The 15,258-nt window shown below is 27.3% G+C and overlaps 1 protein-coding gene across 1 annotated transcript; it reads right to left on the bottom strand.

The window, feature by feature from the left end:
- Positions 1 to 10,557: 10,557 nt before the first annotated feature.
- LOC129975521 (zinc finger protein 845-like) lies at positions 10,558 to 12,444 on the bottom strand. The gene has a single exon (XM_056088583.1). The coding sequence runs from the start codon at positions 12,442 to 12,444 to the stop codon at positions 10,558 to 10,560; it is 1,887 nt and encodes a 628-aa protein (XP_055944558.1).
- Positions 12,445 to 15,258: the final 2,814 nt, after the last annotated feature.

The raw sequence follows: 15,258 nt of genomic DNA, 5'->3' as shown, positions 1-15,258 counted from the left end.
ATCGATTTGTATCAAGATAATAATAACAACAAATTTATGCTTTCACCCTCTCTCTTTTACACTTAAAAAAACACCCTGTTTTGTATCAAAATTCATCCATAACATAAATACTTGGGTAGAAGTCATTGTGCAAAACAGAAGCGTGCATCTGTCAGGATGTCAAGATGGTTTAGTTATATGCATATAAGAGTAGCAAGATTTCTTTGTCCATACAATTTTTTCTACTTTTCAAATACAGAATAATGTCTTGAAAAAAATTCCGTGCTTCATTTATTAAGAAATGGGGTTTTGTTCCAGATTTAAAACGCATTGAAATATCAATGCTTTTCAAAATTGAATTTAAGAAATTCATTTCTAATAAACCTTAATTTTTACGTTAATAAACGTTCATTTTTTTCTCTGTAGTGATAGCATTTTATGAAGAATAAATAATAAATGTCCAATGATGATACTTTATGAAGATATAGACATCTATTCTTACGTATTTTTTGTAGAACCGCATTATATTTCCTTCTGTTTTTAAATAAGGCTTATGGCACACGTATTTGTTCTGAAATACTCATGAAATAAAAAACAATCATAAAGGAATCTAATTTTAAGGTAAGGGACATATAATTATTCCAGGATTAATTACATATAAGCATTAACAAACATTCGTAATCCCAGTTGAAAAAATAACGATTTATTTGCACAGTTTTGAATGAAATAAACAAAGGAAAAAAGGCAAGGGAAAAAATTGTATATTTATATTGCTTGCAAACATCACAATAAATTTTCGTAAACTTCTGATACTTTTTTTTTACATATTAAAAAAACGAATAGACGAAGATTTCGTTTAAAAATTCTTGATGTAAATATTTTAATGCTTTTAAGTTGACGTATTTTCTTAGAATTTCGAGGAGAAAAATTCGGTGAAAAATACATTCTATAGAACAATTCAACCTAGAGCTTCGAAATTTGAGTTGTGCTTACTATTTGCGCAGTAGATATTCAATATAGAAAAAGTTTTTCAAAACTGATGTTTTTAATTAAATAAAATTTATCGAAATTTTGATCCACCGAAAATACGTATTTCACTTTCTCTCTCTCTCTCTCTCTCTTTTTTTTTTTTTTTTCCTTCTCTTAAGATGATATTCGAACCGAATAGCATGTTAAAGGTTTAATAGAAAATATTAAACTTTATAAAGCCAGATTAAAATAGTTTACAAAATTATTTGAAAAATGTGACATCTGATATACTTAAATATAAAATTTATTAAAAATAAATTATTATTTCAATGAGGAAGGTTGGACGAAGGGATCATTCTTCGAAAATAGAACATGAAGTTATTTAATTTTTTTTTTAATTTTACTGTTGTTATAATGCATTATTTTCAGTGATTTATTATCTGTCACTGTTTAAGTAGAAGTTTCATCAAAATCAAAGAATTTTATGCGTAGTTTCCGTCATGTGTTCAGGATTTTAGATTTTTCTATTTTTTCTAACACATAGGTTTGTTTGGAAAAACCAAGCGCTCCATCAAAGTCATATTGAAAATTTGTAGAAATGCACCTACAATAGAATATTTTATATCAAATATGCAATTCTGAATACCTTACAGGGATAGGTGCAAATGTCAGCAATTATTGTTTTTTCTTCAACTTTTTTACAATTAATACATTTTAAAAAATATGGTGCCTGTTAAATAAAATCAATTGCTATATAAAATTTAGAAATGAAGTAAAATTTGAGGCATTCAGTTTCAATTCTGAAGAAACTATTGTGAGAATAATTGACAAAATATGAGCCGATTGAGTCATGTTTACATGTCCGCGAAAAGTACAGATAATCTAATTATATTTAACTCCCCTTATTTGTTAAAAACTTCCAAATTTTATACAAATACAAAAATTTTGCTGTGCGGGATAAAATTTATTATGTCTCAATTATGAAATTAAATAGAAAATATTAATTTTAATTCAGAAACTTATTTGAATTACTGTAAGAATTCTACAAAATTATGTAAAATATTTTTTATGAGAATAAATGAAATGGTCATTTGAGCAATCGATAGCCATAATTTTATTTCTAATAAAGAACATTTTTTTCCCTAATTATGTAGTTTCACTGCTAATATAAAAACAGATTTTTTTTTTGAAGGAACAAAAAAAAAAAAAAAAAAAAAAATGTTGAATTGTGTTAGATATTCTTCATAATCATCTTTACTGAATTAGTTCCCAGAATGCTGAAAGGAAGAGATTTTTACAAATTGCATTCTATATTATTGCTGATATTTGGAAATCAAAGATATTTTTTTAAATTTTATATTGACAAAATAATTTTGCATTATTTTAGCAAAATAATAAATTTTAATGGCACATTTTTTAAGAACTTTTTTCAATGGGTTCCTTTCAGTTTTTCGAATCACAAACACCTTATTTAATATTGCAACATATCTACAAAGTTTGTATATGTATTTTTTATGAGTTTTAAAAAGCAAATAAAAGCATGCCCAATTTTACTTTAATAATTAAAAACAAGTTACAATTTTCAAGATTTTTTTGGTAAAATAGTTTCTCTTTTATTGAAGATTACATGATAATTTTCATATGCTTTATAAAGGTTAAAAAGATTAACAAAAAAAAAAAAAACACTAATTTTAAAAACGATAAAAATAATAAGATTTTTACGGCATGAAGACATTGCATACTTGAATAAACGTATACTGACTGACAAGCATGCGAAAATTAACAAAAATTTCTAAAAGTTACTTAATTAAAATTTTCAAGGATCGCATATTATCCATAAACTACTTTGTACGTACAACAACAACAACAACAAAAATTTTGCAACAACTTTTAACGATTTGTCATTGGAATGGTTAAGTTTTGTATTATATATTTAAAATGTGATGAATCTTTATGAATTATTCAAGAAGTTTTTAAAAAATTACGAGAAAAACTAATGAACATAAAACATCAATGAAATGAACATCATAATGAACATAAAATACCAATTTTATTTTTATCATCAGATGTTTTCATGTTTGATAAGTACGAGAATGCACTTTTTAAAAAAAACCAAAGGAGATTCGAAGATAATAATGTTTTTTAATTAGTTTATCACTATTTTATTTTTAAATTTTACTCTTAATTCTATATCAACGATAAAATGTAAACAAAAAAAAAATGTATCTAAAATCATTGAAACAAGCATGAGTGTAAATTTATCAACAACAAATTAAATAAACTCTTCCCTCAAACCACAGGGGGCTAAAAACTGACCACACATTTCAATTACAGCTCAGTATGTGCCCTCCTTCTGTAATTTCTCTGAAGGAAAGGAAGATTCCATTCGATTTTTGTCCACAAAAAACTTCTCAGGGCATTCAGGCACTCGAATTGCCAGCTTATAGAGTTAAATTATATTTTCAAGCTTATATATAAAATGTCTGTATTCCAAAAGCTTGAATATACTTGTAATTTTTTTTTTTTTTTTTTTTTTTGGTCAAAGAATGATCGAGGCATATCCACCTCTAAAAAAATGACAAAGACAAAAATAGATGAGATTACATCATTTAGATGCAAAATTTTCACCTTACGATGCAAAAGATATCTTAAATAAAGCCTATAGTAAGAAATAAATATAGGAGACATAGATTTTGAAAATTAATATGCACTCGCAAAAAAGTATTTATTTGCATTAAATATTATTTATAAATTTTGCAGAAAAAGGGTAAATGTGTAGCATTATTTTGGCGCAATTATATCTCTGAATGTTTTTCTTCGCTTTTATATATTATTAATGATGAGACAATTTGTGATATAAAATTTCTTTTTAAAAAATGTCGAAATAAAGGAATATATTTATCAACTTAATCATATAAAAATTTTAAAAGTTTTAGATTAAAAAATTAAGATCTCTAATGAATTCCCAACCCCCCTTTTCCCAATATGTGGTAGTTTTTCAAAAAACAAATTCAGACCAGAGTTTAGTTTGGAACTACTTATTGCTCATGTGAGAAAAAAGTTGGGGAGGGAAGAAGCCAGTCAGTAAGATAAGATAAACAGATTGATAAGAACCACAGCCCCCGATAGACGATCTATCGGGGGTTGTGTAAAAACAAAGTCTCCCCACTGTGGTAATTGGACCCCCGCAGCTGGAAAGGAGGATGGGAGGGGGGGGGGGTAAAAAATGTCGGGTTTTTTTTTTCGAACACTCTTTGGCGTAAAGTAATCGTTTGTCGAATTGAGATAAATTTTAGAGAAGCTATACTCTAGCTGCTCGGAGGGTTAAAATCATAAATAAAAATTAAATCTTTAATAACAATATATTTAATTTGTCTAAATAGTAAATTTATTTAGAGCCGTAAAAACATTTTTAAAAAAAAAAAAAAAAACTGAACTAAGACAGCTAACAAAATATTGAAAATGGTCTAAATTTTAATATAATAAAGAAAGTTTTATGGCAAAATAAATATTTATATCAAGCTATATTAACAAAAGACAATCATTCGATTTAACGTTTTGATGAAGAAAAAAAGAAACCCGAGATTTAAGGAAAACAGCACAGCAACTAAACTGATATCATTTGAAAAACATTTCTTTTTAATTTCAAGTGATTTAAAAATTAATTTATGTGACAATATTTTCGGAAATTAACGTCATAAAACGTCAAGTTCTTGCTTAATTATTTAAAATTAGAAGAAATCTTTGAGGTATACATTCTCACTCTTTTACAGTATATTCTATAGGCTGTGTGTCGAACAACACACAATCTTTAGTACATCTTTATTTTTTATTGTGAACAGAAGAATATTAGAGCATATAAGATAAATCTAAAAGGGCGAAAAATATTTAATTTAAATGTTTAAAAATAGATGCAGCAATTTGCGGTTGTTTCCAGATATTCAAATATATTTCACTTTACAAAAATGAAGGATTTTTAAATTATGATAAATAAAGATGATAAAATAGACATAAAGGGGGGGAGCAAGGGCAACATTATTATTATTTATTTATTTTTGCGAGGGAATAGGATAAACTAGCTCGTGATGATAATAAGTTGTAATGACATTAATGCCGCTGCATTCGGCCTTTTGGATACAATTTATCAAACTTTTCTACTATATAATGCAAATCTAATTTTTTTGAAATGCTACCATACTCTCTCGACGATCATGTGGCTTTGGAGCCTATTCTAAATTATGATAGTGTGTATTTAATTTTTTACTATTCGAAGTGTACCGATACTTCTTTCGCCAGCACGAGACTGTTCAATGCATGCAATTTTCATCAATCTGTTCATTTCAGCAACTGAAGAAATGTATAACAATGTTTTTCAGTTTAAATACATCTCACTTTCATGCAAAAACATGACATATATCCTCCAATTCATTTTTAAATTTTGTGATTTGCTGCAATACAGTTAACCAAAAACAATATTTTCTGTCTTCAAAATCATGAATTTCCATTGTACCAAGGCTTTTAAATCACAAAAAATTCGGCTCAGTTTTTTTTAATCAAATGAAACAATTTCTATTACTGCAATACGCTACAAATAAAGAAACATTATCTCTCCTCATTTATTCGAGCACTTTTAATTTGTATTACCTAATCACTACCGCAAAAACGCTCAAGCTGTTATTTATAAAGCTGTTATATATAAAAAGAAATTTCAACTGTTTCTGAAAGTATATGTATGACATCTTTAATATTTCACTCATCTCTTATATTGGGGCATTGAGTGACGGATAAGAAAGAAAATATGCTAGGTGCCTTTTTAAATCAACTGCCTGTGGTTTAAAGCCTTACTTTGTCATTTAATTATGCTGACATTTATAATAAACAATCTTCATTACGTAATATTTTATGTTAAAATATATTATACCAACATTATATCATAAATAATTAACTCAGATTACTTTATGTATCTCTACTAATAATAAAGAGGAATGCTTGCGTGTCTTAGTTTACTAGAGGGCAGATCGCTTAACATAGAGATGTCAAACTTGGTTCATATATATTTTGGAAAGCAGGAATGTGCACTGTGGAGTAATTTTTTTTTTGAAATTTTAATTAATTAAAAAACAACTAAAATTTTTATGTTTTTACACCAAACTTTGAAAACATTATAACACAAAAATGATTATTACATCACTTTAAAATTCGAAAAATTACTTTTTCAATGGTACTAATTTAATCTTCGTCTATATATATATATTTTTTTTTCTTCTGAATTCTGGTAATTTTTTTGGAAAAATTTATTTGTCAGCAACAGATTACACTATAGCCCTGATTCAAATCAGTTTCATAATTTTATCAAATATTTTATATGATTTTTTCTATTGTTGAATGCCAAAGAAAAAATATTCTGTTTAATATTTGTATAGTTTATAAAAATGAATTTTAAAAAAGTGAAGTTTCAAAATCATAGAAGATAGTTAAACGAGACATTTACTTTTTTAAAAGTGCTACGATATAACGAGAATATATCTATTTGAAAAACCCTTGCACATAATGAACAGAACATATGAAAAACAATTAAAATAACACAGCTTTAATATTTGTCAATTTGACATAATCATGAGCATGAACTTATAAGATTTGAGGTTACAAATAAACAATGTCATCAGCAAAACAGTCATTTGACTAAGTTGACTAGTTAATAATAAAAACATATTATAAGTACAAGTAATAAATTTGTAGAAAATTTATGCTTTTAACTGTGATGCTTTCTCCCCATTCTCTATAAACATTTATTCATCTAAAAGCATATAATTTAGTATAAGATTTTTAAGGTAAATAATTTATTTATAAATAATATATATTTATAAATAATATAAAAAATTAACTAGATATCATGTTTATTTATTATATTTTATTATTTTAAAAAATATATAAATATATTAAAAGTAGACATATTCCCCCTTTTGCTTAATTTCCATGAGAAAATTTAAGCAAAAATTTTCATTTCTGGTTTACTAAATATTGGTTAATTTTGTAAATGCTTTCATAACTTATCAATTTTTTTATTGAATACAAATGAAACAGAAACTAGAATGGGTACCTGTAGAATATTAAGAACCCACCTGTATAATTTTTTATCAATCCCATATCAAAAGTTGCAAATTATAATATTAATGTCAATTAATTTGGAATAGTTATTTATGAATCAGGCTTGTTAACTCTAAACTTAAAACTAATTTAAAATAATGTATGTTTTTTGTACTTATTCGAGGATGCACTTCAGGTTTTGAAAGACTGTAGAATTTTTTTTCTTAGCAAAATACAAATAAAATTACATAAATATGCTAAAAAAATGTTAGTGGTAATAAAATGCACTATATAAATTCAAAAATATAATTTTTCATAAATATTAGAATTAACATTGCTTACTCAAAAAAACTTTAATAGCATGAAGCTTTTAAAAGAATTTTTAAAATTACTGTACTTTCAAAGCTAAAATGTATGTGATTTTAACTGAAATTATTATTTATTGATAAAGCAAATTTATATAATTAAATTTAAAATAAAACTTAGTTGTGATCTTTTAAGCAATTGAATACTGAAATAGAAGCATACATATCTGGTTTCAGAGGTTTGTGTTTTTTGAGATAAGAAAATAGAGAAAATTTTGATATGTCTGCAGTCAGTTTATGAATAACTTTGAAAACAAGGACTGCAGAAATGGAGTATTTCAATTTTTTAAAAAAAAATCTGTAGAAACATTGAAAAATTGTGACTGCCTTTACTGTTATTATGGCACAGTTGTAAATTAATCTTTTTCCACTTTAAAATAGATTTCTTTTTTAAATTCAGGATAAATTCATTATTCCATTAAAACTATAAATGATTTATGTTCAAATAGTTAATTAAGTAGTATATTCATTTTTAAGATATATTTCATCATTGGCTGGAAGTATACTGCATGGAATGAAATCCATGGAAAGTTTGAAAAAAAAAAGATTTATTTAATAATTTTATTTAATGAATTATTCAGAATATATTTATATATATATTCTCCTACAAAAACAAAAATAATGTATTTGTAGGAATAAGGTAAAAACTTATTTAAGTGAGAATGATATTTTATTGTTGTAATTTGTAAAGTCATGCTTAAATTTCAAAGAAGTTCAAATAATCATCAAGAAAGTAGTTTGCAGCTTTTTACCTTCATATAAACAACTATGTTCCCACATGAAGATTATATCTAAAAATGCTGATTGCTTCCTAAAGCATTTTTAAATCTTGTATATGGAATGTATCATTCGTCTTAGAAGGCAGTTATGCCTGCAAAGTTTATAGCTGTATTTATTATGAAAAAAAAAAAAAAAAGAAGATATTTAGCTTTCATAAACATCAATATAAAAATCTAAAACTAAACAAAATACTTTTAGTTAAAAAAAATTTTTTATATATCTACTTATAAGTATAAGTGTTGTGAAATAGAAAAAAGATGTTTATTTAAAGTTTTAAACAGCATTTGTACAACTGTAACTTTTATTTAATAAAGCAATCACAAAAATTGTATCCCAATCTAAGAAAACTTTTTAATTTATAGAAATGGATTCAAATAAGATTGCTATTGATGTGCATATTGATTAAAATTACTAAAGTTCATGTGATTTGGCATCTATCATTTTTAATGAAAATGATATAAAAAATAATGCATCAGATAAGTTAAAGTACATATTATAAAATATAGTAAGGGAACTATAGATCTCTCTACTCCCTAAGATAATTTTTACTTTACTGAAACTGGACTTAAAAGATTTTACCATTGAATCAATTTGCATGAAAAATTAATTAAAAACCCCATTTATTAAAAGAAATACAAATAAAATTAATATCTAAAACTTAGATGCTATACCTATTTTAAATTTAAAAAATATATTAAAATTTTGTAATTTCAACAGTATTATATTAAACTTGATATATTATGAAAAGAATGACAATAAGTACATAGAATATGTTAAAATAATCCGGGCTTAGAAAGTGCTTCATAAAAATACCACCAGTTTCAGTATATCGTTTTAAACAGAGTAAATAAAAATATATTTTATTCTAGAAAGAGCTAACTAATTAATTACTGATCTACAGTATCTCAAAATGAAATATTTTGAACAATGACCTTTGCATATTATTGTCTAATTTGATATTTAAAAATTACAGAAAATCTGGCATTTCTTTTTTAATTTTTATGACCCCTAGGTTTACTTGTTAATTTACAGATTATATTAAGCTGCTTATACATAATGCAATCATCTTGACTGTTTAGCAATAAAACATAGGGGCAATAAGAATACGCTATAGAAAAATCTTTTCATTATCTTCCTTATTATTTTATAATATTTTTTCCCATATTATTTTAGCAAAAAAATAAATAAATAAAAATAATAATCAATATTTGTTTATATTTATGGCTCCCAGTTTACTTGGCAATTTTTAGATTACACCAGGCTCTATTTTACATAAGATGCCAAGACACTTGCTTCATACATAATGTGTTTATCTGCTGGCAACTTATCATGGATGACTTCAGTTGGCAATGCTTTAAATTTTTGATAAGTTATTGTACGGACCATAAATATTATCAAGTGCCAAATATTTTAATCAATTATACAAAAACCAATATTCATTTGATTTTTTCCCCTCTTATCTATTTTTATATGTGAATAATTTTTTGTTAAGAATGAAATAATGGTTTCTTTCTCTATTATAAGTTATACAACATAATTTTACATATATGTTAAAACATATGTTTTATATATATGTTAAGATAAAATATGATAATATGCATATTTCTTTGGTATACACAATTGTCAATATACAAAATTAATTAAAGAAATATCTTTACCATCATTATTATTAATTTCTCAATTCAAATTTTCTTCCCAATTTATATTCTAAGCAGCAAATCATACATGTTCAGATTTTAGATCAAATTTGGAAGCCTTTTTTTTCAGTATTTCATGCATGTATATCTTGATTGTCTTATTTGTAAGAATCTTGAATCTCACTGTGATTTTTCTGTAGTACAAGGGGAAAAAATGGCAATATAATAATTTTATTTTTTGAAATGTGTTCAAATAGTACTTAATAAAGAAAAATTTACTATGATTCAGATCCAAAATATGCAAGATCTACTTTTCAGGACAGCTACATAAAAGTTTTATTTTGCAAATAAATTTAAAAACAACAACACTTATTAAAAAAAATTCTGTTGAATATTAAATATAAAATTATTTCAACACTTAATGAATAGTATGTATAATGTAACTCGCAAATGAAAATTCTGAACCCAGCATAGCTGTGATCCTAGATAAAAATGTGCAGTTACATTATATGTAATTAAATATAAAATATTAGTTTGGAAAATAGTTGTTTCTTTACAAGGAAGGAAAAACTTCACCATCTCTGGACTATATCTGGAATAAAGTATCATATACTAACTTCTCCTAGGAAAAAAAAAAAAAAAGCAGCATAATATAAAATCCTTTTTTCTCCCATTCATATTAGCATTTTCATTTATAAGATATATTCTTAAGGTAGTTTATAGCTTTAAAAAAAAATCTTTTATTTTGGGACACAATAACCAGAAATATTTTTAATATGGGTTATAGAATGTCTTTTCAAATGAGAATTTCTTCTAAATGCTTTATTACAGAGCACACAAATGTAACGCTTTTCATCATTATGTATATGCTTATGCTCTAACAAATTGTTTCTACGCATAAAGGATTTTCCGCACTGATCACAGATATGCGGTCTATTATTTGCATGTGTAAGACTATGATCAGTAAGCATGGCTTTTTTATCGTAAACTTTGTCACAAACCTCACATATATGCAATTTTTCTTTATAATGGGTACGCAAATGAGATATCAAATCATCTTTGTTTATAAAGTTTAAAGAGCATGACTCGCAAGCATAGGGTTCCTTCTTAATATGGAGCTGAAGATGTGCAATTACATCACGCTTACTTGAAAATGTTTGGCAGCACATTTTACACATTTGAGGTTCTTCCACATGAGAACGAAAATGTACCTTAAGATAATCTTTGCGGGTGAAAGATTTGTTGCATACTTCACATGCATAAGATTTTTCTTTGGAATGTGTTAGTGTATGAGAAACTAAATTTCTCAAGAGAGAAAACGCTTTTCCACAATGTTCACATGAAAAACGTTTTTCATTAGAATGCTTAAGGAGATGATTTTCTAAAGCAGTTTTCTGATAATAGAATTTATTACAAATTTGACATATAAATTTCTCTTTTTTATGGATAAGAAGATGAGCATTTAAATGATATTTACGAGAAAATTTTTTATGACAATCTGTACACTCATATGGCTTTTCTTTTGTATGAACGCGATTGTGTATTACCAAATCCCATTTCCGTAAAAATGTTTTCCCACATGACTCACATGGAAGAGGCTGCTTCACTACAACACTATTTACATGATAACTGCTATGCTGTTGCAGATGAGATTCATTTAAAAATGGTTGATAACAAATATTGCACAAAAATGGTTTCTCTTTTGTGTGATAGAGAAGATGGTTGTCTAAAAGGGATTTACCAACAAATTCTTGATTGCAGACACTGCAATTATAAAAATTAAAGTGTTTGAGTTTATGAATATGTTTTTCTAAATGATAGAATCTAAAGAAGTTCTTGCCACACACTTCACAGAAGAATGAACTTGATTTATTACCAGTTGTATCCTTCTCTTTATGTACAATACCATGAACAGTTAAATGATGCTTACGGGAAAATGTTTTGTGACATATATTACATTCATATGGTTTTTCTTTTGTATGAGTTCGATAGTGAACACGTAAATCACATGCCCTTCTGAATGTTTTCCCACACTGCATACACACATGAGGTTTATTATCAGAGTGTCTAAGTAAGTGTGCAGTCAAGGATGATTTTGAAGAGAATTTCATGTTGCAAATATTGCAGGGTAGAGACGGTCTAGCCATATGAATGCCCCGGTGGTATTCTAAAGATGACTTTCGACTGTAACTTCTTTGACAAATTTCACAGTTGTATGGTCGGACATTACTATGAATCTTTGAATGGATTCTGAGCTTGGATTTCTCACAGAAAGCTTTACCACAAATGGTACAAACATATGGCCTTTCATTTGTGTGTAGACGCATATGTATTACAAGTAGAGATTTCAATTTAAATGATTGACTACATAAATCACAAGAAAATTTATCTGTAGAATGAACAGTCTTGCAATGATTTAGTAGATATAGTTTTTGAGGAAATATTTTTTTACATAAGTCACATTCATATTTTTTCGGACTAGCATGTATCAAGTAATGCCTTTTCAAATGTTTTAAAGCTTTTAAATTTTTTCCACACACGTTACACTCGAACCTTTCAACTGTTTCCTCAAATGTAGAAATGTCTTCCTCCTCCATGAGACTATCACTGTTGCTTACATCACTCATCTTGTTTCTGTGCAAAGAATTAAAATATATTCAAATGAACAGTTCACAAAGAACAGCTACAAAATGGTTTTCCTCTCATAAAAAATAAAATCAAACTTTTGCAAAAATACATTTAACAACGTTTTACCCATGAAAGATGTTTAAATTCAGAGAACAAAAAAATGAATTATTTATTTTAAAAGCAAGTGCGTGTAAAAATATGCCCCATTCGAGTATAGAAAACTTCGCCGTTTACTAAAATCATTCAATCGACTTAAATCCAGTCTAGAATAAATTGCTCACCAATTTTTAAGAATTAAACCCCACATAAAATGACATTTTTAAGACACAAATCAGCATGAGAGAAATCTTCAAATAAAATGCATCCCGAGAAGCGTTGTTTATATGACATTTGAACGAGTCAATTTCACGATTCATGATGAAAATGTAAATATAATGATGTACCGTTCGCAAACGAACGGATCATCTAAATGAACGAATTGAACCAGACTATTTTCTGAGATGCCGTTCGTTCTCGAATAACTGTGTGGGCTCAGCCATAGCCGGCTCAGCTAATCCTGTTCGCGAATGACTTTGTTGAATTTGTTATTGTCGATTGCAAATCACCAAGAAGCGGTTTGTCCAAAAAAAGAGGGGTTATGGAAGGCTTGCAATATCATTCAGCGAATTAATAAATAAAACGTCATTGTAGGAAGGTTTTTTCTCAATGATTTATGATTCTTCTCGTCAATAGTCGTAAAATTGGGAAGGGCTGTTTGAAGGGGGGGGGAGGGGGCCGGTTTCATTGGTGTTAAAGCATTTTCTCGTTTAAATTAGTTTCTAAGAAAGGGATTTATTTTGACTGAAAAGCGATTCATTGAAACGGGAGAGTGGAAATAAAGGCATTTACATACAATGATAAAAATTCCTTTTCGGTGTTTAGTTGTTGAAAAATATTTACAGAAAATAAGAGATTATAGATAGAAAATTATTTGAACGAACTCAAATTTTGCTTGTAAACATATCTTAGATTTATTAGATATTTAGATGCGTAGCCGAGAAGACGAAACGCTTGAAATTTTTAACTCAGATATTTCGCCACGGGAGGCGAAATAAATCGGAGGTAATTTTCATACAAAGAATAATCGATATGTCATTCAACATCGCAACATACAAGAGCAGAAGGGGCAGAAATTTTTCCCTTTAGTGATTTTAATGTGAGATTTTGACAGGGATTTCTTTGATACGTGTCGATATAGGAAAAAGAATCTTAATTACCTCTGCAGACCATTTTCCGAAATTAGATATCTCAAAAATTCTAAATTAGATGCACCAATTTACAATTTGAATAATTAATTGTTAGGCTATAATGGCTTAATCTTGTAAAAAGATCCTTCAGATGGTGCATATGCTTCTGATGAGTCTTTGATGCTGTTAGGATATCATCAATAAAGGTAAAAACGCGATCCAAGTCCCTTGTTACTTCATCTATAAATCTTTGAAATGTAGCAGAAGCATTACATAGACCAAATTGCATTCGACCTATTTCAAAAAGATTAAAGTGCATTATTATCGCTGTTTTGTGTGTTTTGTGTATATTATCGGGAACAATAGAGATCTAGTGAAATGGTTTTACTAGATAAATGTGCGTAAATATTTTGTTATCATGAAATCCCGGTATAAAATCAACTAAGCATGAGATAGAATATTTATCTTCCATTGTTTGCGCATTTAAAGAGATAATTACTTATTAGACGCCAAACCAATTATCCTTTTTTCGGAACCATATTAATGGTAAAAATTTGTAATTACTGCTAGCTGGACTCATATAGCCTGTGGCAGGTATTTGTTGAAATACCGCTTTTTCAATTTTGACTCTTATCATGTGTCAGACATCGAACTTTAGCAAATACAGATGACCAGATGTTTGTGTATGATGTCTAGCATTATATATAAGAGTTTGGTCTATGCAAAGAGACTTATTTAAGTTAAGAAATTTACTTAATTTAGTATACTTATCATTACCACAAACCGTTTTTATTGATACAATTAGAACTTTTAAGAATAGCATTACATTTTAAATTGTTATCTTACAAACAGCGTATTCTAAAACAGCTCTTTAATTAAATGATATGGAAATCAGCACCAATTAGTGTTTTTGGAGCATTACATTTATAAAACGGAAATGAACATTTTCTTAAACCTAAATCTAATGATAACATTTTTTTTTTCTTCATAAACCTGAATTTGGTGAATCATTGGCAACTTGGAAAATATGAACAACTTTTAGCTTTCTTTCATTTTTATTTGATGGATAATTCAACCGTCACTTGTGGTATCAACAAGAAAAGATATATCTTCAATTTTCTATCTAAAATGAAAGGGCGACAATGTGATGAGTCAGGACAAGGGGTTAGTTGCCACTATGAATGTACCCACCCCGGCATTTCCTGGAAATGAGCATAATTGAATGATACGTTTACAAGCATTGTTATTGAATTTTGGATGATACTAGCAGATACCTTATGATGAAGAATTTCATTTCAGATAACGAAAGCCGATACGTCTGTGAAAGATTGATTTCTCGATCTTTGCAAAGAAGCAACTTCTTTGCGAAGTGCTCCGACTTCTTTCATAAGTTCTAATTAAGAGTTAGTATTATTTAAAGTTTGAAACTTTGCTTACTTCGAATGGGATAACTTCCATAATTCTATGGGCAATTTTTGCAGCTTTAATGGTGGTAAAAAGAACAGTAGTTAGAAGAATTGACTGTACATTATCAGGCAATTGTTGGATAAATAATTTTAGAAGTAAAGCATCCGAATTTTGATGACT

Source organism: Argiope bruennichi, chromosome 7 (genome assembly GCF_947563725.1).
Source record: "Argiope bruennichi chromosome 7, qqArgBrue1.1, whole genome shotgun sequence".
Lineage (NCBI taxonomy): Eukaryota > Metazoa > Arthropoda > Arachnida > Araneae > Araneidae > Argiope > Argiope bruennichi.
This window is presented reverse-complemented; position numbering and strand designations above follow the sequence as displayed.